Raw genomic sequence first — 26,129 nt, 5'->3', positions numbered from 1 at the left:
TTGTTCTTCCTGAACAGTAGCACTTTATGCAACCCTGTTATAAATTGTACTGAAGTTGTAAATACTAAATGGAATAGACGTGTAACAATGAACAATATTTTTTATTTAATAACAACATAAAACATCAAAATCTTCACAATCAAATAAAAAATAAAGAAAAATCATAAATAAACACAGTTCATAAATAAAATCAAATTAAACACATCTATATAGATGTATATTTATTTTTCTATTACTTTTTCCAGGAGAGAGAAGAGCCTCTCCATCCTGTCTTTCCCCTCCTGCACTCTCCTCTCCTCTGCCTCATTTTGCCTTCTCATGTCCTCCTTTATGAGGTCAAGGAGGTCATCCTCCCTCCTCCTCTTCCTCCTGGGCCCTGGCTGGTCCTCCTCCTCCTCCTCCTCTTCACTCTCCTGCTCACCCACTGCGGCACTTGGCCCTGGTGTGTCCTCACGGATGGAGGCAATGAGGACAGGGGGGGCAATAGATGGCCTCTGCCCCAGTACCTCATCCATGAGGACAAACCACGGCCAAGTGCCAGCAGTGGGCTTGCCGCTGGCCCCCTCCCCTGTCCCTGGATATTTGCAGTGGAAATCAATCATGTCAGCAATTTTCAGCAAAAGTATTTAGTAACAGTAAAACTAATCCAAACCTGTAGGCTACCTACTTTATTTATTTTTTTTTAAATTGTCCCATTTTTTTTTGGCCTGGTAGGGCTGGACCTTCCCCTCCAGCCCAATCTTTTCCAGTATTGCTCTAAACACAGAGGGAAGCAAGAGAAAAGGTAAACACAAGATCACATCAACACAGGGATGCAAAGATGTACAAACATGGACATCAGTCTTACCTCCATCCCGCCGTGGCGGAGTTTTTGGCCCCCGTGAATAGATGGTCATTTTCCCCTCTTTGTTTAATCAGGAGCTCGGTTTGCTCCTTGCTCCCTAAAACAAAAATAAAACAAAATGTAATGTAAAACATGTTTTTTTTTTACTATGTCAACAGACAAAAGGGTTCTAATATAGCAAAAAATTATCATAATAATGATAATAATGAAGTATAACATATAATAGTGATAATCCAAAACGTAGCTCTTTATTAAAATCTAAATTTGTTCATCTTAGTCCATTTATATATATATATATATATATATATATATATATATATATATAAGATATTAGTCAAGTAATAAAATATAAGTAATTAGTAAAAGTATAAAAGTATAAGTAGTAATAAGTAAAAAATAATTAAATAAAACAAACCAATACTTACACTTGAATGAAAAGTCTTCACCTGTTGGTGTCGCCATTGTTGTGTTTTCGCGGCACTGAACAGCGCCGCGCAAAGTATCTTGGGATATGGGAGGCCGCGAAGGATAGTAGCGATGCATCCTCGAAAAAGAGGGAAAAGAAGGCCGCATTTCAAGGCTGCATTTGAAGGACTCTTCGAATTGGGACAGCCTTCGCGCGGCGTTGTGACGTAATCGGCCTCGAAATGCGCACTTCGAGGATGCAGCCTCGCAATTTGGACCAAATTGGGACACAGCCTGAGTCAAAGTAACTCTGAGTGAAGCTTCTGCATGAGGAGATACCAAGCCCTCATCAATGGCACACAGATAACATGATTCACCATGACAACAGGAGAAACAAAGGGCTCAGTCCTCCCACTTCTCCCCAAAGGATTTAGAAATATTAATGAATACATGCAGACGATGAGTATATTTAAGAAAAGTATTAATGAAAAAAAGAGAAACATTTTGTCTCGAGTGGTTGACTTATTCAACATTTATATTCTGTGTGTGTGTGCGTGGCACATTTAACATTCATGCAGACCCCAACAGGTACAAAACATAGGCCTACTTGGCAGCAACTGAATATGAAAAATAAAAATATAGCTCAAACAAGTAAGGTATTGATTACAAACAATTGTGGTGTTGTTTAGCCTGTCCTACCTCATTAAACAGCATTTAAATGCTACATTCAACATGTTATATATATTTCAGTAGTTGATGAAATCTTCTAAGCAAAGAAGAAAGTCAATTTTTCAGCCATCCCAACACTGCCAGTATTTAATATTGTCTATTTGAAAGCAACACCTACTGTACATGCCTTTATACATACAACACTAAAAAAGTAAATGTTTCAGTGAAATAGTCAAATTTAGTTTTATGTTTGGGCACTTGGCACTTTCACCGTAATTTAACAGTAGCTGGTATAGAGAGAAAGAGAGAAAGTTCCTCACTGGTAGCGAACCAGCGACATTGCCGCTGTGAAGCATGCGCAGCAACCACTTGGCTATCAATCACCTTCAAATATTGCATTTGTGACAGCCTGACAGACGGTTGCCTTGGAAACATGAACTTGAACAGAGAACTTATTCTGAACTGAGAGCATGTCCATGTGGTGTCGTACAGACGATACGAGGGCTGAGAATATTGTTCAGATAAATTATCGATTGTACAAAAAAATGGAAACACTCAAACAGAACATCATCAGAGAATGATAAAACATCCCAGCGGGGTCTGATCACCCTCTGACGGAGATTCATGCTTCGTATTTGTGCTTCAATATTAACTGACTCTTTAAGAAAAGGACACACCATGTCTGACACCTCCTTCAGTCTGCAGGCTTCAACTAAAAAGGAGGAGAAACTCAGGGTTAGTTGAAGAAAACCTGCTAGCGAGCAGGTTAGGTTCATGGAGTATGTTGCCAGAGTAACTGACTCAGAGTTAAGCTGAACTGGCTTTGTGAAACCGAAAAACCAGAGTTTCCCTCATCTCAGGGTTAACTAACTCAGAGTTCTCACTAAACCTGCTTTCTGAAACGGGCCCCTGGAGTTAATGTTGTTGTGTTTTCCTTTTTGTTGCTGTGTTTTTGTTAATGTCGTTGTGTTTTCCTTTTTGTCGTTGTGTTTTTGTTAATGTCGTTGTGTTTTCCTTTTTGTCGTTGTGTTTTTGTTAATGTCGTTGTGTTTTCCTTTTTGTCGTTGTGTTTTCCTTTTTGTTGTTGTGTTTTTGTTAATGTCGTTGTATTTTCCTTTTGGTCATTGTGTTTTTCTTTTTGTTGTTGTGTTTTTGTTAATGTCATTGTGTTTTTCTTTTTGTTGTTGTGTTTTTGTTAATGTCGTTGTGTTTTCCTTTTTGTCGTTTATTTTTGTTAATGTCGTTGTGTTTTCCTTTTTGTCGTTGTGTTTTTCTTTTTGTCGTTGTGTTTTTCTTTTTGTCGTTGTGTTTTCCTTTTTGTTGGAGTAGTTTGCCCTTCAGGGCCACCGTACTAATCAGCACACATGTATTATATAGCTCTGCACATCATTGTTTTCAGTCAGGTCCCAGTGATCCAGCCTCTCTGGTTATGCTTATAATTATATGTTTTGATTAGTACCATATTGTTAATGTATTCATCAAACACAAAGCCTTGGTTGTTCCTGCAGTGAAACTAAGCTATTAAATACCTTCACATACCAGCTGAGGAGGTTGGCTGGCTCTTGTAGTATTGCAGTAGCATACAGTCATCTGTTGAATCTAGCCAATCTGTATCTACAATTAAGACTGTTTACAAGGCAACAGGTCCATTTTTCCATTCTCTTGCTGGACTAATTTTAGTCTGTACAGCGTTCCTTGTACAGGAACATTTCACCTCAAAATGGAAATTCTAATGTGCTACTCAGTGACAAATACTGTTACAATTATGAGGAACAAGAGGAAGTTATTTTCCTCCAAGTTATTTTCCTCCTTATTAAACACTCCAACAACTAAACAACAACTATACTAAGTCAACAGAACAGGGGACAAGAAATTGAACTCAAGTGAAAAGATTGAATGTTCAAGATGACCAAAATTCCACATTCTCTCATTTTTAAGTTGAACAAAGAAGCACTGAGTAGATTTTTATTGCTTATTAATTCACCTAAAAGAGCTGGACACTCTAGTTTCTGGTAAATGTTACTGAAGCAAGAGGAAATAGTACATTTGTTGGGGTTTATTTTCAATGGCAGAATAATCCACATTTGGTGCTCCAGAGAGAATTTCTGGAAGCAGGACGGTGTGTGTGTGTGTGTGTGCGTGTGCGTGTGCGTGTGTGCGTGTGTGGGTGCTTGCATACGTGCGTGTGTGCGTGTGTGTGTGTGTGTGTGTGATTGAGTCAAAATAAACTGCAGTATGTGTGTTCATGGTAATGAAGTAACATATCACCCAGTGCAACACTGTGACTCACTAATGTGTTTTTAAAAGTCACATTTGATTCTTTTTTTATTTCCTCAGATGTATTTCTATACCACTTTTGTCAAAGTAAAATAATGTCAATATAAACACAGGCTTATGATCTCATTGGTAATTCAGGGTAGAGCTGTTATTAAGGCCTAACACATGAGGTATGATTTAATTGCATAATAACCCACATATGTGAAATATCTTTATGATGTTTACATCTGGGGTAAAATATTCTTGGAATAGACTGCTACACTGTCATTTCTTTACTTAACAAAGATTATTTTGACTTATGATGATTTAGATATTAAATAAATATTTTAATCTAAAAGTCAAAAATGATAAGTTGTATTCTCCTTCACAAAGTTTCTCCCATGCATGATCTCCTCAGCTACAATGACCTGTATTTGACACCAGTATGTGTTATTTTTGCTTCATCATATGAGAGGTTGGCTTTTTGAACTTTGCAGCAGAAACTGACCATGACTTGAATGATGTAATGCTTGCTGAGCATTGAGAAATACCAGTATGTGTTGAGTTTCCTTAAACTTGACTGTGGGAATGTTTTGAATCATTGGTATTGATCAGTAATCAATAAAATAATTGCAGCAACTCTCCCAGTTATGAAGTATTTTACAGTTTTTTAACCCTTTACAGGGCACTCATTGAAATATTTGGAAATTCAAAATGTAAACCCTAGAGAGTTATTGGTGGATATTACATGACTTCTTTGCTTTTGTGACTTTTCACATTTTTTTTTTTTTATGTTGCAAATCAAGGGCAATGAATTTACCATATATAGTTCCTCACCGGTCTAGGGTAAAACATTTTCCAAAAAGTCTATATATATCAAAACTCCACATGGTTCTACAACCTCACAGAGAGGCATGGAGAGGATATTCTTGATGTTTATGGAACTTACCAATGATAAAGGGTTAAAAGCAGTGGTGTAAGGTACATTTTTTTTCTTGTGTAGCTCTAGTTGTTGTAGTAACCTGACACAGTCCTAGAGTAATGTGCTCAGGTTTTATGTGGGGGCTGGAATGATCAGGTGTTGACAGTCCAGCTAATGATTATATTAATAATATTAATAATACTTTCTTTCCTCTTTTCTTCACAGCCTATAAAAAATGAAACCAACCTGCCAGAACAGGAAATGATGAACTCCTCTCTGTATAAGAACCCAGTGGATCCAGCCAAATGGTTTGGCATTAGGAAAGATGCCACTGTCCTGGGTTACAGCAAGGTATATTCAACATATGCTACCTAGTCAAGTGAACTCAGTAAGGATGCTCTGTATCAGGAGTTTTAAAGGGTCAGTTCAACTGCAGATAGCTTTTCTTTTATTTGTCCAGATCAGGGTTATTATAGTTTGTATTTCTATTTAGTTTTTCAGTTTGCTTTTTTGTTTCAGTTTAGTTTTAGTTTGTTTAACAAGTGATTAAGTAGTTTTAGTTTAGTTTTTATTTAAAGGATGAAGACTGTAAAGGATGAAATAATGCTGACACTGTGTTTGGTACTGACCGTTATCTCAACAAGACACACTGAACACTATACAGTCACCATGGAGACAATGAAAAGAAAACTAAAACTAAGTTGATTTTATCTGCAATTCACTTTAGTTTTAGTTAGTTTTGCATTGTTCATTGTAGTTTTTATTTAGTTTTTGTTTTTTACAAAACTCTTTTATTTTATTTCAGTTTACTAAATTATTTTTTCACTGCTAGTTTTAGTTTTAGTCATAGTTTTAGTTAACTATAATAACCCTGGTCCAGATCTCTGGTGCCACCACACTGTTTCTGGAGAGAGACATTGCTGTTTTTTTCCCAAAACCTAGATAAATAAAACTAGAACTATCTGCATAACTAAATACCACTAAAGATACATGAAGATTTTGTTTTAGGTGATCTAACCCTTATGATGTCAGCACCAAGACACTGGTGCAGACACAGTTAAGTCAGTATGCATTAAGTATGAAGATTCCATATCCAGCCCTTAAATATTTTGTTTTCCTTTATATGCTGAGTGCGCATGAATTCATGTTTTTCTGTTTTTTTGCAGAACCATTTACTAGTGCTGATGTTGTTGGTGTTTGAGGCGACAGTGTATCGACACCAGGCTCATCACTACCGTCAGCTCCAACGATCTCCTCCAACCATCCCTGCTCTGTTCCCTGCTGCCACCAGGGACACACTAGACCAGGGTTTAATACTCTGCCTCAAGTACCTGCTCAACTACACCTTCTACAAGTTTGGATTAGAGGTAGCTGGGATAGATCACGTCATCTAATGAAGAAAGAAACACTGAACAAGAGAACTGAGCTTTCTATTGTATCATTTCTTGCAGCGTGTTCCAGAGCATCAGTGTGATTTCACTGTTTTAAAATCACATTCTTTATTTCATTTTTCTTCTTCCTTCTTCCTCCTTTTAAAGATTTGCTTTCTGATGACTGTGAATGTGATTGGCCAGCGGATGAACTTCCCAGTGATTATCCATGGCTGTTGGTTGGTAGCCATCGTGGTGAGGCGCCGGCGGGCAGCTATTGCCAAGATCTGGCCAAAATATTGTCTCTTCCTGTCCATCTTCATGATCTACCAGTATATACTGTGTGTGGGCATGCCACCTGCTCTCTGTATAGGTGAGTCCTGATATCAACTTATGTTCAACTGGATGACAATGGGATGATTTTATAGATCAAATATCTTAAAGCTTCCCTATCTGCATTAAAAATGTACATATCCTTTGCTCATACATAGAATGAATTTACAGTATTTGTGAAATTAATACAAAGCTGAAACATCAGTACAGTAACATACTGAATAAACAGGAAGTGCTTTCACAGTAATGGCATAATAAAACCACAGTATGTCTTTTCTGAAGTTTGACTGGAATTATTTGTTTTAAATAGTGGATCACATTCTTAATAAAAATTAAACAATTTAAGTTCATTGTGAAGAGATGAACATCTTGAAATTTTAACCAAGATAGGACATGATAAAATACATTGATTGGCTTAAAAAGTAGGCTGGGTTTTGGCTCTATAATATTTATGTCAGAGAGTTATTTTTAAGAACATAAGTAGTGGTGCTTTGTATTGGACTACAAAGTGTCAAACAGTTTAGTCCACCCAATTAAACAAAATAATAGAAACACCTCATCTTACTGTCTTTTGGTCCATTCTGTGGAGCGGCAGCATAAAGCCACTCAACTGTTGATGGCAGTTAATCACACTTGAAGCCAATAAGTATTTCATTCACTTTCACAGTGTGAGTATGGTTTATGTAGCCATGCACATGAACATATCAAAGAAATTGAATATAGGTCAAAGCATACTTTTGATACCCAAATAGCCCACATAGCATCATATGGCACTCTGCTGAAGGTGAACTATTGTAGAAATGAAACACATCGCAAAATAAACTATATTACTATTATTCCATTAAATAGTGTGTGGATACCAAACCTATGTCTACCTATGACCTGTATTTCCTGTGTCTCTGTTGTCTAGACTACCCATGGAGATGGAAGACTTCAGTTTTGATGAACTCGGCTCTCATTAAATGGATCTATCTGCCAGACTTCTACACTGTGCCTAACTCCAAAAACCTCATAGGTCAGTGTGTGTGCATGTGTCACTGGGTCTATGTGTACATCAGTGTGTCTTTGTCAGTGTATTCTCCAGGGAGGATTGAACTTACAACAACTGGACTTGGTTGAACATACTTGAAAATGTTTGACCTCTCATCCAAAGGGCATCCTTCCATCTCTTCACAGGAGATTTAACAAACATTCACACTTGCCCTCAGGTGACACATAATGCGAGCTGTTACAGCTGGCAGCACTAATGAACCAAGTGGCATCTATGACCCTGATAATGACCGACAGAGATTAAATGCCTTGGACCAGGGGTGTCAAACTCATTTTCATTCAAGAGCCACATACAGACCAATTTGATCTAATGTGGGCCGGATCATTAAAAAGATGGAGGGAAAGAAGGAAGAAAGGAAGGAAATAAGAAGGGAAGGAAGGAAAGAGAGGCAGAAGGAAGGAGGGAAGACAGATAGGAAGGACAGATGGAAGAAAGGGAGGAAGGACAGATGGAAGGAAGGACAGAAGAAAGAAAGGGAAGAAAGACAGATGGAAGGAAGGACAGAAGGAAGAAAGGGAAGAAGGACAGAAGGAAGAAAGGGAGGAAGGACAGATGGAAGGAAGAAAGGGAGGAAGGACAGACGGAAGAAAGAAAGGAAGGAAGGAACAAAGAAAGGATAAAAGGAAGTAGGAAGGACAGATGGAAGGAAGGAAAAGAACACAGGAAGGAAAGTGGGCCAGATTGCACCCCTTGGCGGGCCAGTTCTGGCCCACAGGCCGCATGTTTGACACCCCTGCCTTAGACTCTCCACCACTCAGAAATAAATAAGCCCCTTGGATAAGAGGCAAAACGTCTTCAAGTATCTTCACCCAAATCCATTAATCCATCCATCCATTCATCCTTTCATTCATTTAGCTGAAGGAGCAGAACAAATCAGCGTTAGTCAGATGTCATTGCAGCATAAATTTATAGTTTATTAGTAAGAAGCCTGTTTGTTTTAAGATCTCATAACATTTTAATTTGCTGATTCATTATTGGATTATGCTGAAACATTATGCTGAATTTACTATTAAAGCAATAACAGTGTAGGTCATTTTTTCCACCCATGTGTGTTTACCCAACCTGTAATAGTGACAGACCTTTCTTTGTGCCAGTCATGCTCTGAGCTTATTACTGGACGTTTTGTGCAAATGTTTATTGAAACAAGAAGGAAATGTTTCAGAAACAGCTGTCTAATGTGTATAAATAAACTAATGTGAGCAAAGGAACAGTGAGTGAAGCAGACCTTCTGTACCGTCAGCTGTTTTATTAGCCTTTATTTCATCCAGTGTCACATGACTTTAACCCATCATTCTGTCCCAGCATTAGTTCATACCTATCAGGCAGCAGTGTATGTCCCAGGCTTATGATAATTGTGATGATGATGATGATGATGATGTGCCCATAGCGGACTTTGTGCTGCTGATGTGTGCGTCCCAGCAGTGGAAGGTGTTTGAAAATGAGCACATAGAAGAGTGGATGGTAGCAGCAGGAGAAAACACAGACGATCCTGAACCAATGGAGGGTCGGTTGTTTAACCCTGCGCCCAACTTCATCAACTGCAGGTAAATACTCTGCAACAGTAGCTGTATTTCCACTACTACTGAGAAACAAATCTTTTGTGTTCAGAAATATTTTTGATAAAGATCTCATTTCCAGTTGCTGGAGCTCATGTGTCACTTTCTCTGTGTTACTGCTGGCATTTCTGCATCTCAACCCAGTTCATTTAGCTATATTCTTCACTACTGCACCTAATAACTGCTGTACATTTAACATTACACCAGCTCTGCTCAAGCACTCCTATCTGTCTCCTTCTTTTCATGACTTTTGACCCAATCCAAAAAGATTGTGGATTGTGTCCACTAATAATACTGTGAATTGCGCAGCATTTGTACCTGCACTCTGCTCCATTTTAAAGTCCTATCCACAAAGGATATTGGGCTAATGATATACCAGCACAAATACATCCATAATGTTTTGCAGCTAATTTTCATCTGTAAATGGAGTGGTTTCCAGTGTTTCAGGCTTTGGTCCACATTTCAGCACAGATTGATCCATAATGAAAACTGCAAGGAGCACAAAAACCTCAAACTGCACATCTTTAATTAGCAGCAATGCTAATGTAACACACACAGAACTTAATCATAGACCAACTTTCATGTATTTTGCTTTTTTACTATAACATAATCTCCTGAAATGTCAGAATACAGCTATTAATGTGACTCAGGCAGGTTAGATTAATGTCTGACTCTTACTATAATGTTGTTCAGATGTCACTGAATGTATCAGGGACTTTGGAGAAACATCAGTACTGATGGTCTGTTTGTTGGCCACAGCTGACTGAGTGTCACAGCTGGCTGCAGCATCTTTCAGCAGCTGAAATGATAAGTGTGTCTCCAAACTTAGAAAGAGGCTATGTGCATTTCTGCAGCAGCAGCAGTAACTTTATTAACAACGGATCAGTCATAATCTGAAAGTAATGAATGTTCAGTGTTCTGCTGCACATATATGGTGGGAGACCTTATAGATGAACCCTGAGATCCATCAGAGTTGTCAAGACATTTTTATTTTTAAGTAGTTCATACTTTGTGAGGACAGCTGCAGTGTGTACTAAAAGTAAAAAGTAGAAGGATACAATTTGGAATGCAGCATCAGATTTCCTGAGAGACCGGCTGAGGAGATGCAGCCATTTTCAACTCTAGCCTATGAATCAACCCTAGACTTCAACTGAATTATAACTCATTCAACAGCTTTGTTCTTAATCCTTCACACTCAAACTAAAAAACTTTACAGTCAGTTCTATGTGTTGTAGTTTATCAAGTTTAGTTCTTACTACAGATAAGGTCATTATAGTAGAAGACTTCATGTTTATATACATGATGATAGCCTTAGCACTGCATTTGTCTCTTTATTAGACTCAATGAGCTTCTCTCAGAGTGTCAATAAATCCACCCACTGTCTTCCCACACAATCCTATTTCATCAGACCATTAATAGCATTCCTATTACAGAACTATACTGTATGCCCTTTTACCTAATGCATTCACTAAATGTCTATCTGATGGGGCTGTAGCTAAATTAGGAAGTGATACCATCAGTAATGAATTAAATGCAATATCTTAATACAACAGAGGAGTCTTGTGCTAACTGTAGTCCCTTCCAAATGAATAATCTTGTTGATAGTGCCACAGGCTAACTGCAGAAGACACTTGACTCTATTGCCCCTTTAAAATAACAATAATGATAATAATAACACAAAAGAGGTTAGATTAGCGTGGTACCCACAAACCCACAAATTAAAGCAAACATTGTGAACTTGAAAGGATATGGTATTACACCAAACTTGAAAAATCTTGCTTCGAAGATGTTTATTATTATTATTCTTATTATTATTGTTAAGAGATCCAGAATATAATTTAAAATCCTTCTTCTCACCTACAAAGCTCTTAATGATCAGACTCCATCATATCTTAAAGAGCTCATAGTAACTTATGTACCTACCAGAACACTGCACTCCCAGCATGCAGGCTTACTTGTGGTTTCTAGACTCTCCAAAAGTCAACTTCAGTTATCATGCTCCCCTGCTGTGAAACCATCTTCCAGTTTTTGGGTCAGGCAGACAACCTCTCTACATTTAAGAGTAGGCTTAAAACATTTTGAAAAGGCTTATAGTTTGGATCGGCCAGGCTTGCATTGGCCCAGCTCCTAGCTTATGCTGCTATAGGCTTAGACTGCTGGGGGACTTCCCATGATGCACTGAGCTCCCCTTTCCTCCTCCCTCTCTCTTCATCTGTACGCATTCATGTACAATTAATGCATGTTACTAACTTCATTGCAACTTACCTGTAATTTTGTCCAGACTGTTAGTTATGTTTCTATTATTCTTATTGTTGTTATTGTTATTATTATTGTTGCTGTCATTTTCTGTGTGTGTACCATCTCCTTCTCTCTCTTTCTCTCTTAACCCAACTGGACAAGGCTATCTCTCTCTCTCTCTCTCTCTCTCTCTCTCTCTCTCTCTCTCTCTCTCTCTCTCTTGCTTACTTCTGAGAGTAAAAGTTTCTATGTAGATCAAATGGATGTAAATGTTTGGACATGTTTGGACGTTTGTTTCCCTGTCCTCTTCCAGGAGTTACCTGGACATGGCTAAAGTTCTGGTATTTCGTCACCTCTTCTGGTTTGTGCTGTCAGTGGTCTTCATCACCGGAGCCACCAGGATCTCTGTGTTTGGGTTGGGCTACCTTCTAGCTTGCTTCTTTTTCCTGCTGTTTGGGACCAGACTATTGGTCAAAACATCCAGGACCCGCCTCGCCCTGTGGGACTGTCTCATCATCTATAATGTGGCAGTCATTATATCTAAAAATATGTTATCAGTAAGTATAAAGCTCATTATTTGGTGCTGGATTGCAACTTTTAGAGGCTTATTGGTTCCTCAGACTTTTTTGTTTTAAAACTATGACCAGTTTAATGTTTTTGGATAATTGGTACAGTACAAAGACAAACAGGGTGCATGTTATAACAATGTTCACTAAAGGTAAACACACCAAACAAAATCCTATTTTATTCCTGTATAAACTAAAAACAGGAAGATAGAAGTACATATGTTTAAAAAAACACAAATAGTTAGGCAGGTTAGAAACAAGCTAATTGTTGATCCAGATAATCTAAAGAAATGAAGGACCTGAAATATCTGTAATAATCTCTCATTGCTCAGGAAACTGCACACTACTACAGTAAGTAGAGCTGAAGCAGGAAACTGTGATGGACAGTTTGGGTAAAGGTTTTACTGTTTGTTTTTGTTTTCTCACCAAATGAGTTTGACTAACCTGAGGCCTGTACTACGAAGCTGGATTAACATACCCAGGATATCTCTCCGTTACCTGGGTTGATTTACCCAGACATTCGCAATCTAGGATAAGCGGTACTACGAAGCTGGTTATCAACTCGGTAAATCAACCCAGGGTTTTCCAATCTGGATCTCTGCGCGCTCACATGAAGGGGAGGTGTTTGCAGCATCTGACCAATCACAAACATGCAGAAACTCTGAAGAGCAGCCTACTTTACCATGGAGGAGCAGACAATTATTCTTCAACAATATGAAGAATTCAAACATCATCCAGGCCAAAAGCAACACTGTTGCTGCAGCAAAAGCCAGGAAGGAATGCTGGCAGAAAATTGCTGACTCTGTTAATGCGTAAATTCATGAGATCATACAATATTAATTTATCAGACAATATAAACGGACAGCACTCTGATCACACAATGCCACTTTATTACGGCACAGACGTTTGGGGCAGATCACTTCCTCAGTGCCCTTCCTTTCATAAGAGACATTAAGTTAGTTTAATATTCAACATTCAAAATACAAACCTATTATGCGCTTCAACCATTTGAGTGAATGATGTCAAACCAACTGTATAACAGACTAATATCCATCATGTGCCACAAGGCTTATTTTACAAATACTGTATATCTTTTCGTCAATTTTTTACAATTACAATAAATAAATACAGTTATTATGCTCCCTGATCCTTTGATCTCAGGATGTCAAACCTACAGAATAATATCCCCCACGTGCCTCAATGATTATTTTTTAAATATATATTTTGGCCAATTAAAAAATTGCATCTATCACTAAAAACTCTTTCTCTCCTAAGCGCTCCTCTCACGATCCGCACACCAATGTTGACAGGATCTTTTAAGAATGGAAAGGTCATTTTCTAAGAGAACTGATTGGTCAGGAGGTGGTGCTTTTGTACTCGTTGATCTCTTATCCAGAACATAACCTGCTCCGGAGCAGGTTAGCCGTTCAACATAAGTTACCATGGTGATTTACCCCGGTAAGAAGTGAACCAGCTTCGTAGTACGGAAAACCCAGGGTTAACCCTGAAGTTATCTCGATAAAAGAAAATCCAGCTTCGTAGTACAGGCCTCCGGTGGTAAGATACACACAGGCAGTAATAAATATAACTACACATTAGAGCTGCAGTTACTTACACACACACTATATGGAAACAAGAACTCTGATTGGTCAGCTTTGGCTGTCTTGGCACATCTAACAGACATTTCCACTGCTAGCGCTTTGCTCACTGTGATGTCTGCTCTCTCACAGTGAATGAAACTATGTAAACTAGTTGACTGCACCGCAAGAGTCCTTTATATTTGTTAAGACACAGCATAATTATGCAGATTACACCTTTAAATCACTCAATAAATGAACCAGACAGCTGGAGCCTTATCGATATTGATTTACAACCTTCTCTGCTAACTTTGACCCAAAATACTATTAATGCTGTTATATATTATATTTAATGTTTGTAACACAACTTGGAACGCATTACAGTATTCTAACGTTTTTCAGTATTGAATAGTATAAGGGATTACAGCTTCTAAATGCAGTAATTATATTACAGTTACTAATCTCAGTAACGCCCCATTACTTTTATAGTTGATAAATGTCAGGTTGATATCAGTGTGCTCTGGAGGAGAATACAAATGCGACTTTCAGTAATTCCAAAGTTGTGTTGTATCTTAACTGACTTCCTACAAAGATACAGCTACATTCAGGAATCATCACTGGTGTCATTTAGAGTAGGAGAATGTGTGAATTGAATTGTGCTGCACACGTCTCATTTTCTATTTCTACATGTTAAATACAAATGATGCAGTGTGTGTGTGTGTGTGTGTGTGTGTGTGTGTGTGTGTGTGTGTGTGTGTGTGTGTGTGTGTGTGTGTGTGTGTGTGTGTGTGTGTGTGTGTATGAGCCTGTGTAGGATTCTGAGTTGTTTAAGCAGCTTTGAAAGAGATGACAGCTGAGTAACAGAAGTAACAAGTAATATAATGCGTTGCTTTTGCTTTGACTAGTATGTAAAACAATATGATTACTATGTTATCAGTAATTAATTACAATGTATGTCTAACATTGGTTATATTAAGGGACTCTTTTTTATTTTCTAGACTGTGAAGACACTTCTGAAAATTGAGTCTCCATATACTGATGCACTGTGTGTGACTATGTGTGTGTGTGTGTGTGTTTTTCAGATCCTGGCATGTGTGTTTGTGTTGGAGATGCAGAAGGGCTTCTGTTGGGTGATCCAACTCTTCAGTCTGGTTTGTACAGTCAAAGGATACTATGACCGTAAGTGCTTTAATAATCATTTATTATATAGGTAGCTCCAGTCCTTGGTTATGATTGGCTGAGCTGTGTTTGAAAAACATCTGTGACCGCATTACAATCTTTAAGCATGCTTGTCTAGCCTGATTAGCATGCTTTCACTGTCTGTGTGTTGCTTGGCAATCATTCTGGTAAATGTCGCTTAAGAACGTATTGCTTGGTGGAAGAATGATTATTTGTTATCAATAAATTATTGCATTTTTGCTGTGTTTATTTTATGACCATTGAGTAACCATTTTAAAAAGCAATAAGCTACACAAGGCTGTTATTACAGTGATTTTAGAATAGCTTCTGGATTTTAAACAATGTCCCTTAGCTGTAAACTGTAAACCATGGCCTCTTGTAGCTTATTGCTTAATAATAGTATACATAGGAATAGTAACTGTACAGTATCAAAAATAATTTATCATCACATTGTGTTTTATGGGTTAGGCTAGAGAAGATGGAAGGAAGGAACAAAGAAGAATAGGAGGAATGAAAAAAGACAGGAAGGAAAGATGGAAGGATGAAAGAAATTAAGTAAGAGGAAAAGAAGGAAGTAAAAGAAGGAAGGAAAAGAAGACAGGAAGTGGGCCAGGGTGGACCCCTCGGTGGGCGGGTTCTGGTCCACGGGCCGCATGTTTGACACCCCTGTATTAGATGGTTATTTATCCACAGCTATGACTTCTAATATGAATGTCTTTTAAAGTAGCAGCATATCACATATCACATGATATTTGATCAGACAGAAGCAGTGACAGACTGTTACTTTTGATTTGGTGTGTGTGTCATTTTGTTTTATTTTTTCCTAACAGCAAATACAGTGAGTGACAGAACATGTAGTCTCCCAGTAGAAGAAGCTGGGATCATCTGGGACAGTATCTGTTTTCTCTTCCTGCTGCTGCAGAGGAGGGTCTTCCTCAGTTTTTACTTCCTGCATGTGAGGGCAGAGCTGCAGGCTTCTGCCAAACAGGCCTCCAGGTAAGTCATAATATATGTATGTATGTATGAGATGATTCAAAATCTGAGGGGCCACATTTAAGTAATAAGAAATAGAATAAAAGAATATAAGAAAGAAAAATCCCTATTTGGTTGAACTGGTCAGAACTCATTTACACAAGCTAAGGGTTTAGGAGCCACTGAGATAATCAATAATAATGAATTCATGTGCATTCTTGAACTTTGGGAAAAGTCAATGTGACAAAATAATGTAATTCAAATAATTAAAGGTCTACTTGGAGTTAGCTCAAGTTTAACTTTAGTTGAATTTTAAGGCAATATTTAATACAATGTTTTACTGTATACACAAGATGACTTCTGTTCTTTCCTTCCATTCTTTCCTTCCAGAGGGTTTGAGCTCTTCAGAGCCAGTATCAAGAAGAATATTAAGTTCCACCAACAAGCTGAGAAGAAATCTCTGTCACAGCTCAAGAGATCGTAAGTGTTCACACTAAAGTACAGTGCAGCAGGTGTTAAGAGCAGCAGGTCAAATTTGATTTTGTGAATACTGTAGGTTTGTAATAGTCCATCAAAGAACATATAGAAATTCAAATGCTTAAAAATGGAATGTTGCATTGAATTAACTGGACAAACTTTAGATTTCAAAATCATTTCATCTCTGGGGTGCTATAAAATCAACTTTTTAATTGAAAGAACATCATCAAACAGTTACATAAAACGACACAAATAACATACCAGCTCAAATAACTCCACAACACAAAGACAAAACAACATGTGGTTTCAGGGATAAAAGCGTCCACAGCAACCTCCATAGTAACAATAGAAAGCCTGACAAAAATATCTGAACCATGATTATGAAAACAAATAGCATATGTCTTGGTAGAAATCTAATGAACATGTGTTTTATTGTCAAAACTATAATAAAATATTGACATAGACACAAAAAACAATGTATGTAGACATCTCAATTTTAGAACCTAAATGTTGTGCTGTGGATCAACATTTGATGTGAGTGAACATGTATACAGAATGCACAGAGTTACATTAGTCCACATTCATTCCATTCTTCTGTCTCCTCTCCTCTCTTCCTCATCATGTCATCTCAGGATGCAGAGAATTCGCTCCAAGCAGCAGAAGTACCGAGACGGACACAAGACAAGTCAAGAATCAGATGAGAGTCAGAGTGCTGGTAGGATTCACTGGGTTATGGGAAGATAACTGTTACAGTCAGCTGATTTCACAAACATGTCTTTGTTGGTCCACTGAATGTGGTCCATAAAGATGGTGATGTCTATCTGTCCAGACTTAAGTCCAGTAGGAGTATTGTACTTATTATTTTACTTTGTAGAACAGCATGTTATATTCAAAATGATAAAAGCTAACAAAATAATACTGATATTAGCTAATACTGATATTTGATTCCTCCTGTTCTTTGTCAACCAATCAATCAATCAATCAATCAATCAATCTTTATTTGTATAGTGCCAAATCACAACAAAGTCATCTCAAGGCACTTTACACATAGAGCAGGTTCTAAACCGAACTCTTCAGGTATTAATTTTAAAGAGGCCCAACATTTCCACATGAGCAAGCACTTGGCAACAGTGTTATTTCTTTCATCCTTTATATCCGTCAGTTCTTATTTCTGTCTTCAAATGACCTGAAAACATGAAAATCCTCAAAACTGGAGATACTAGGATTTCGCAGTATTGATATATTTGTTTATCTTTAAACCACTTAGTAAGCTTTGAAAGTTTTTGAAAGGTACAATACATACAAATATACATTTACAAATAAAAACAAATACAAAAATACATTTAGCATATTATCAGCCTTTAAAGTTGTTCTTGCTAATTTTATTGACATTAAGTCCATAAAAGTTACTAAGGTTAGCAGAACCATCAACATGTTTGTCCTGTGCAGCACACAGTCTAAGCTAAACATGCTCTTGTTTCCCAGAAATCGATACAGACAAGAAAATGTCTGGGAAGAAAAAGTGGTATCAACCGTGGCTGGACCATGCAACAGGTATGACACACACTCCAGTTAAACACTGAGACTGCTGCTGATGGTAAAAAAAACTGACTGTATGAATGAAGTTGTCCTCATGATCCAATTTAAGATGATCTCCATGTAGAGATCGATACTGTAATGTGTTTGTTCTACTCATAGTGCTCCACTCAGGAGAGTACTACCTGTTTGAATCAGACAGTGAGGATGAAGAGGAAATGCAGTCTGAAGAACAGAAGCCTCAGAAACAGACCGCCTGTCAGGTCAGACACCCAACTCCTACAACAACTCACACTATAGTTACTGAAATGCTACATTTAGTCAATCAATATATGGGAGCCTTATAATGATACATTTCTAGTTTACTCAGCAGCTTTGTTGTAGTGCAGCAGCGGGACAACAACATGACCAGACACCAATTTAAAGTCAGTGTAAAGTAAGAATAAATATGTGTTCTGAGTTTGACATACCACAGAAAAGTGTGTTGTTAACCACCCTGCCAAAATTGAATGATTAAAAAATCGCCAAATATATGAACGTTCAAAGTTGTGTAAAACTCAGCCTCTTTCTCTGCTACCAAACCACCTCTACCAGAAACATGGATGCTATGTCTTAGAGCTTTCTTCCACTAGCTCAGCGGCTAGTTCGGCGTCTAACACAGTGGTTAGCTCGGCGGCTAGCTTGGCGGCTAACTCGGCAGCTAACTCAGCTAACTAGCTAACTGTAGACTGTAGTAGTAGCAGTATGCTGAATGTATTTATACCTCTACAGCAGCAGGGCAGGTTTATGCTAATGATTTTCAGACCCGCCCACTAAATCCTGAACACAGAAATCTTGAAACACATTTTGTGAAATGGTTTTTACACCTTTTTTAGAAATAATTTTATGACCTATTTAATGTGTTTATAAGAAAATGTTTGAATTCACTTTACACGGTCTTTAAACAAGTCCAATCCTAGCTCTAATGCTGCAGAAAAGCTTTGTGTAGAAGAGTCATGTATTCACAATATCTGCTTTTAAACTGATGATTTATAATGTAAATTACAGTTGCTGTATCATAATGTTTTCTTACTGTTAACATGCGGTGTTGAAATTCCAATATACATGTGTTAATTGTTTTCCTCTCTCTCTCAGTTGGCGTACCAGGCGTGGGTGTCCAACGTGAAAACAGCTCTGAAAGAACGTCAGAAACGCCAGAGACAGTTAAGGAGGACTGAGAGAAAAGAGAAAGAGGGAGAAGAACAAGCATCTTCACAACAGGAGTCTTGTTCTGTGATAGGTTAGACATTTTTAATTCCTTTTTACTGTCAGGGATGTCAGTGGATGCTAAGACACAGTGAGGCCATAAACTGTGAGAACTCCATAGAATATGTAAATATACCTCTTTATTAGAAGAGCATTGGTAATCATGGGTGGGGAAGGTGTTAATATATATATATACAGTATGTATATATATATATATATATATATATATATATACATATATATATAGGAATGAGTGGAGAATTAACTGTGTTAGTTACATGGCTAGACCTGGACGCATGTCTTGATAAGTTAGCTGGAGGACTAGTGTTCAAATGGAGTGGATATTGAAGTGAGGAGAATGAAAGGTATATTACAGTAGGTTAGGGTTAGGGTAATAATGTAAATCAATGTAAAGTCCTCTGAAGTGATGAAACATTGTTGTGGTGTGTGTGTGTGTTTATGTGAGTAGGTTGTGGGGACAATGATGTGTTTGAGGACCATGTAATCCAGGAGGAGGTGGAGGAGCCAGAGGAGAAGCAGTCTGGTAGGCTCACCTCACTTTATATTTGCATCCTCTACATTTCACCAACATGTTGCTGTGTCTACATGTAGTATGTGGTCATCTGTGTGTCTAGTCTACAGTGTGCACTACATGGGAGGCATCTCTCTCTCTCTCTCTCTCGCTCTCTCTCTGTGTGTGTGTGTGTGTGTGTGTGTGCTACAGGTCATGGTGAGATGGTCCAGAGGATCTTGGATATCCTGCGTTTCTTATGGGCCATAGTTCTGGCCATGGTGGATGGACTAACTCAGTGGCTCAACCTGCTGACTAAACAGTACAGAGAGACATCTACTGTTCTGTGCAATGAACGCTACTTCATCATACACAAGATACAGCAGGTAAACACAACATGGAGATGTTTGACTGATCTTTGGAAATGTACACACACACACACACTAAGGCTTCTCAATTAATCGAAATTTGATCGTGATTACGATTTTAGGGTCAAGTGATCTCAAATCTAATAAGATTGGGGGGAAACAATTTTTTTGTCATTTTCCGTTATTCAACTAAACAGTTTGCAAAAAGCTGTGCATGTATATTTCTGTTCCTCCTCCACAGCATACGCTGTAGCTGCCAACACTCCTGTTTTCCCGGGTTTCTCCTGTATTTTAGACCAATCTCCCGCCGCTCTCCCGTTTTGTCTTTTCTCCCGGGAATCTCTTGTAATTTACAAGCCCCAACTTTGTTTGTTAATAATAATAATAATAACAATAATAATGAGAAGCGCACAGTAACAAAGATTTTATTTTGAAAGCAACAGGAAGACACCGCAGATCTGTTAGTTTGACAGAAGCTGAAACACACAGCGAAATGTTTTAACTGTAAATAAAAGTGCAGATTTTCCAGCCTGCGTCAGACGATGCTGAGTTCACTGACTAATTATTAAAAACCAGGATGTGATGCGTGAACGATCGTCATCTTAACTCGCTCAGCAAACTGTGTGTTGCGTTAAGCGGCAGATAAAAAGAGAGAGAAAATTAATTAAGAAAATGTCCAATAAATGCAGCCAGTTTCTAAAGTTAAAAAAACATTGTTTTAATAATTGTGATTTCAATTTTGACCCAAATAATCGTGATTATGATTTTTTCCATAATTGAGCAGCCCTTACACACACATACACATACAGTACACACACAAACAAACTCTCACACTCTAACTTGTGTTGATCTCCCTCTGAACAGCAGCATCATACAACAGCAGACTCCACAGATGAGCAGTTATCTCAGGGCAGTGAGAGTCCCACACTGGAGACCTGTTTGGATGAGACTGACGCAGAAAACTCCACCAGATACAGGTTTGTGTGGAAAAGAGTGTGTGTCACTGAAGCACATATTAAGAAGCAGCACTGGTAGAACCTGTTGGGGTGTGAATGAGGTCATTTCCACAATCTGGCAGCGGTACTCTACATAGCTTTATGTGGATTTTTGGGGGTGCATTGGGTATATTGAGGTGTAATGAAAGCCTTGTGTTTGATTTGTCCAGCTGTTTAATATTGTAGCAGCTACTTTTTTCCTACACATTAAGATATATTCCTTCACCCTAATGTTTTATAAACTAAAAACGTATCACTGGTTTTAGGAAAACCAGAGGTAAACTAATAGGTAGCATTATACATGATGATGTTCACATGATGATGTAACGGGTATGGAGTGAACTCCTGGGACCCAGACACGGCCATCTCCTCAGCTGGGCGGGTGGAGGGGGTCTGGAGGAGGGTTCCACTGTGCCCGACAGAACGGTCCCCAACATCCTGAACAGGCGGGGGGTAAGGTGCGGGTCCCTGGACGAGGAGACACAATGGCTGGCTGGTCGGGGTGTTGCCGATGAAAGTTGGTCACAAGGGTGGAGTCAAGGATATGGCGAGCAGGAACCCAGGACCTTTCCTCCGGACCATAACCCTCCCAGTCCACAAGGTACTGAAGACCTCTACCACGCCGACGAGAGCGAATCAGGCGCCTCACTGTATACACCGGACCACCATCGACGATATGTGGAGGGGGAGGTGCTGGTGCTTGAGGGACCAAGGGACTGTTGAGGACTGGCTTGACCCTGGATACGTGGAAGGTAGGGTGAACTCTCATGGAACGTGGGAGCTTCAACCGGACTGCCACTGGATTGATCTGAAGAGCTGAGGATGTGGAACTGGACTGTCTCATGATGATTACCAGAAAGCAGCAGGTGAACAGGAGAGGTCTGATGTGTGACAGTGCCCAAGATGTGTCCATCTAAGGCTCTAGCAGGAACTGGACGAGGCAGAGGAACCCGCTTGAGCCCCAGCTGAGGGACCACCTCCTCATCAATGATGCAGACATCGGCCCCAGAGTCAATGAAAATAGCCAAGGTGTGGGGCCCATCCGGGAGCAGAAGACGGCCTTGGAACAGAGGTCTCTGGCTTTGGGGAGGTGAAAGGGCAGTTGAGCTCACCAGGGTCTCCCCAACTACTGGTGAGCTCTGGCTTTTACTGGACAGCTGGAGATGTAGTGTCTCGCTGCCCCACAATAGAGGCAGAGATTAGACTTGCGGCGGCGCTCCCTCTCCTCCGGGGAGAGGGAGGTGCGACCCAACTGCATGGGTTCAGGATCCTCAGCCTGATGATGCAGTGGGGTGGAGTTGGCTGCTGTAGTACCCCCACGGGAGCGAGGTGGAAGAGAGCGTTGGGCCCCCCCTGACGCTTCTCTCGTCGACAGGCCTGGATACGTAGGTCAATGCGGATGGCCAAATCAATCACCCCGTCCAAGGTGATGGGGGTGTCATGCGAGACCAGTTCATCTTTAATATAGTCAGCCAAACCGTGGAGGAAGGCCTCACAGAGGGCAGAACTGTTCCAACTGCCTTGGCTGGCTCTGGTGCGGAAGTCAATAGAATAATCTGCCACCGTTCGCTCACCTTGCTTCAGGCCTATCAGTCCCCTTGTTGACTCCGAACCACAATTCTCGAACCCAAAAACCTTGCGAAGCTCGGTAGCAAACAGGTCAAACGAAGCACAGGCTGAAGACCGTCTCTCCCACTCAGCTGTTCCCCACAGTCGAGCTCTGCCTGTCAGATGGTTGATGACAAAAGCTACCTTTGCCGGTTCTGTGGCAAAGGTGCGGGGCTGCAGGGCGAACAGAAGAGAGCAGTTGGTGAGGAAGGGGCCACAAGTCTCTCGATCACCGTCGTAACGCTCCGGGGTTCCCACCCGGGGCTCGGGAGCATCTCTGGGCGGTGAAGAGGCTGGTACAGGTGCAGGAGCAGAAGCCGATGCTCCGGAAGCAGGGACGGACTCAGCAGATGGAGCGAGCTGGGAGAGGCAGGCTGCTAGCTGTTGCATTTGTCCAGCTAATGCTGCTAGCGCTTGTCCATGAGTCTCTGCAGCTTGTCTGGCCTCAGCAGCAGACGCAGTCATCATGGCCTCATGCTGATGCAGGACGCCCTCAATCGTCTCGAGGCGACTAAGTGGTGAGGGATTGTGCGCTGGGTCCATAACTGGCCAGATTGTACTGTAACGGGTATGGAGTGAACCCAATAGAACCAGGAACTTGTATATAACAGTCTTTATTCAGCAGAATAAGCACAGCAGGTCAGAGGATGGCAGCAGAGAACCAGGTCCAGGTGAGCATGGCAGGTAAGGGGAAACTCACTGCTAATGGAAGTCCCGCTGGAGAAGTGAAGCTGATCAGGTGGGTTTCTTGATGAGCAGAAAACGGCCAAGTGCCAACCAGCCACAGGCAGACGAGGAGCAGAAAACAGACAGGCAATACTCGAGGTCAGGAACAGAAGGCTGGTGGGTTTACCGGGACTGAGACGAGAGGCGGTGGTCGGTGGCAAGTCGGGTCGATAACAGGTAAGCAATCCGGGAGTAAGTGCTGGAGAGTCAGGCATGGAAGCAAAGACAATCTGGCAAAGAGTGAGTGGAGTGAGGCTGCTCATATACTGGCTTGATTGGAGATGGTGAGCAGGTGAGAGCAGCAGGTGAAGGCTGTTAGACTGATGAGGGGTGTGGCTGAGCAGCAGAGCAGGGGAGGAGCAGAGCAGACTGTGACAGATGACACATATCTAGGAACAGTGTTTGACTCCAACTCTAGTTTGATGCAAACAGAGTCAATTATCAAGTGTGGACAATGAAGAATTCACTTAATGCAGAAGGTTAACTCTTTTTGTGTCTGTAATAATATTTTATAAAACTTGTATCAACCTTTTATTGGAAGCCTTTTAACATTTTCATTCATATGTTGGTTCAGTAGGTTGTCTGGAGGACATTGAAAAGGTTGCTCTGGAGTCCAGCTAAAAGATATGTGCCCCCTTGGAAGAAAAATGTGGTGTAGGAAGCAAAAGGAATGATTAGTTCATCTGAACATGTACTGTCAAGTGAATTCTATGTAATGCCCTCAGGCCGGTTCTAATTCCTTCATTCCTTCTGCTATCAGTAGTCATTGAAATGTAGGCCACCTCCTTTAAACTTGTGTGGACTGCAAGTGTTTTTGTGTTAGGTTTGTGTTGTTTTGTTGTTGTTGACAGCTGGTTCCTCATGTATACAGTTGTTTGAATCTCTATCTAGGGAGCATTTAGATTTAATGTCTTGCTGGAATAATATTTCTGTACAATAATTCACTTTGCATCCTTTGTTTCTCAAATGTCTATGTATTTAGAATGTTTATGTGTGTGTGTGTGTGTGTGTGTGTTTGTCAATCTCTTTCTCAGCTGCCTGGAGGTGGATAGCAGGGGTGCAGCAGGTCGTTCTACCCCCAGGCCAAGGCTCCACAGCACTGAGAACCTCTTGATTGAGGACCCCACACTCAGCAGCATGGAGATAGTACCAGACCCTTCCCAACAACAAAGCAGACATTCCAGAACAGCCAGTGAGCTGCTGGGAGACAGGTAGACACAGCAATCACACATATTCTCTACACTGGTTACTGCTTTCAGTGACAACCACAAAGCACTCTGGGCCTGATTTACTAAGTTCCTGAATAAAGAGTTTTGTGGGTATTATTAAGAATAACTGTGGAAATAAGAACATGTGCAGACAGCAGTATTTAAATCAGGGTTGTGTGTCCTAATGGAGAGTATGGACGAGCAGAAAGAAAATTTGATTCCATGGAATTATAGGTTCTAGTGGAAGAGGTAAACATATTAATATATATTAATAAAAATAAATCATAATGCCCGTGCTAAATTAACACATTTGCATTTTCTCCTCTCTGTATTTTGCACACGGGTAAAAATGCCTCATATTACATATTCATTATGGCAAACATACTAAATGGACTGCGCTTATTATCTTGCACATGTGAAAGACGCAAGCCTCAGTGTGTCGTGTTAGTAGATCAGCTTGCACATTTTTTGCAAGTGAGGTCAAGTTTGCACACCTTTTTACACACTCAAACCTTTAGTAAATCAGGCCCACTGTGTCTAAAAGCAATAATAACAAAATTCTTGTAAAGGGGGTGTATGAGTCATGACTGTGTGAAAGGGATACTATAGTTTATTAGAAAGTTTTCTATAAATTCATGAATAAATGAACCTCCCCCTTCTCTCTCTGCAGGCAGTTCTTCATTGAGGAGCTGGAACAGAGCAGAGAGTTCTACAACACCCAGAGCCGTCTGCTGAAGCTGCTGTTTGCCATGTACAACCTGCTAGCAGCCAACTCTGAGCTAGTTTGCTATTTCATCATAGTGTTAAACAATGTGGTCAGTGCCTCAGTGATCTCACTGGTGCTGCCTATAATGGTGTTTCTGTGGGCTATGTTGGCTGTCCCAAGACCAACCAAGAAGTTCTGGATGACTGCTATAGTATACACAGAGGTATGAATATTCAAACTATGAACTATTACTTATAGATGAGGTGGAAAGGTGCAATATGTTTCATATTGTTTAACCATAGACATACAAAATACAAGTCAATACAACACACATTCATAAAATACAATGCAAAGCATCAGTGATCCTAACATTGCTCTCTGCCATTATGTCATTTTGGATCCAATCACTGTGAGTCCCCAAAGTCACACAGAGAGGGCTTATAAAGCTCCTATGTCCTTTATATTAAAAAGGAACGTATTAGGCTTTTTGTGATTTTCTGTTATTTATGTACTATTATGATATCATATGTTAAACATGGTTAAAGTTCCAAAACTTGAGGATAATGTATGTATTAATGCTCCCTGCAAGCCAGGGCTTAAACGCTTTGAGAAGCTGCTGTAGCCAATCAGAACAGAATGGGCTTCTCAGGAGGGGGTCCTTAAAGAGACAGGTGCTAAAACCGTCTGAGGCTGAAGTGAGGGGCTGCATAAAGGTTCTGTTATGCCCTCAGATTGAATGTCAGTTCACACTTAGATGGTGAGCATGCTTGTGCAGATTCAGAGGCGTAAGTAAAGTAAAGTTAACTGAAAG

General features: G+C 39.9%; 1 protein-coding gene and 1 long non-coding RNA gene across 2 annotated transcripts in view; one reads left to right on the top strand and one right to left on the bottom strand.

Moving 5' to 3' along the window:
* piezo1 (piezo-type mechanosensitive ion channel component 1) overlaps nucleotides 1–26,129 on the top strand; it is a 109,691-nt gene that overhangs the window by 70,969 nt on the left and 12,593 nt on the right. The window contains exons 20-40 of the mRNA XM_053332665.1: nucleotides 5,322–5,447; nucleotides 6,263–6,463; nucleotides 6,635–6,839; nucleotides 7,710–7,814; nucleotides 9,238–9,394; nucleotides 11,958–12,201; nucleotides 14,870–14,966; nucleotides 15,797–15,962; nucleotides 16,329–16,418; nucleotides 17,048–17,130; nucleotides 17,901–17,969; nucleotides 18,114–18,214; nucleotides 19,086–19,230; nucleotides 19,666–19,740; nucleotides 19,921–20,093; nucleotides 20,940–21,052; nucleotides 21,445–21,788; nucleotides 21,989–22,160; nucleotides 23,304–23,417; nucleotides 24,439–24,615; nucleotides 25,283–25,541. Of these exons, the coding sequence (XP_053188640.1) occupies nucleotides 5,322–5,447; nucleotides 6,263–6,463; nucleotides 6,635–6,839; nucleotides 7,710–7,814; nucleotides 9,238–9,394; nucleotides 11,958–12,201; nucleotides 14,870–14,966; nucleotides 15,797–15,962; nucleotides 16,329–16,418; nucleotides 17,048–17,130; nucleotides 17,901–17,969; nucleotides 18,114–18,214; nucleotides 19,086–19,230; nucleotides 19,666–19,740; nucleotides 19,921–20,093; nucleotides 20,940–21,052; nucleotides 21,445–21,788; nucleotides 21,989–22,160; nucleotides 23,304–23,417; nucleotides 24,439–24,615; nucleotides 25,283–25,541 (3,216 nt within the window). The remainder of the gene's footprint in view (nucleotides 1–5,321; nucleotides 5,448–6,262; nucleotides 6,464–6,634; nucleotides 6,840–7,709; nucleotides 7,815–9,237; nucleotides 9,395–11,957; nucleotides 12,202–14,869; nucleotides 14,967–15,796; nucleotides 15,963–16,328; nucleotides 16,419–17,047; nucleotides 17,131–17,900; nucleotides 17,970–18,113; nucleotides 18,215–19,085; nucleotides 19,231–19,665; nucleotides 19,741–19,920; nucleotides 20,094–20,939; nucleotides 21,053–21,444; nucleotides 21,789–21,988; nucleotides 22,161–23,303; nucleotides 23,418–24,438; nucleotides 24,616–25,282; nucleotides 25,542–26,129) is intronic.
* LOC128373076 (uncharacterized) lies at nucleotides 697–1,330 on the bottom strand. The gene is made up of 3 exons (XR_008322932.1): nucleotides 1,270–1,330; nucleotides 848–941; nucleotides 697–756 (listed from the first exon to the last, which is right to left on the bottom strand). It is a non-coding gene; the product is annotated as an uncharacterized LOC128373076 (long non-coding RNA).

The sequence above is a fragment of the Scomber japonicus genome, chromosome 14 (genome assembly GCF_027409825.1).
Source record: "Scomber japonicus isolate fScoJap1 chromosome 14, fScoJap1.pri, whole genome shotgun sequence".
Lineage (NCBI taxonomy): Eukaryota > Metazoa > Chordata > Actinopteri > Scombriformes > Scombridae > Scomber > Scomber japonicus.
Note: the sequence above shows the minus strand (reverse complement) of the source record. Positions and strands in the feature narration are given on the sequence as shown.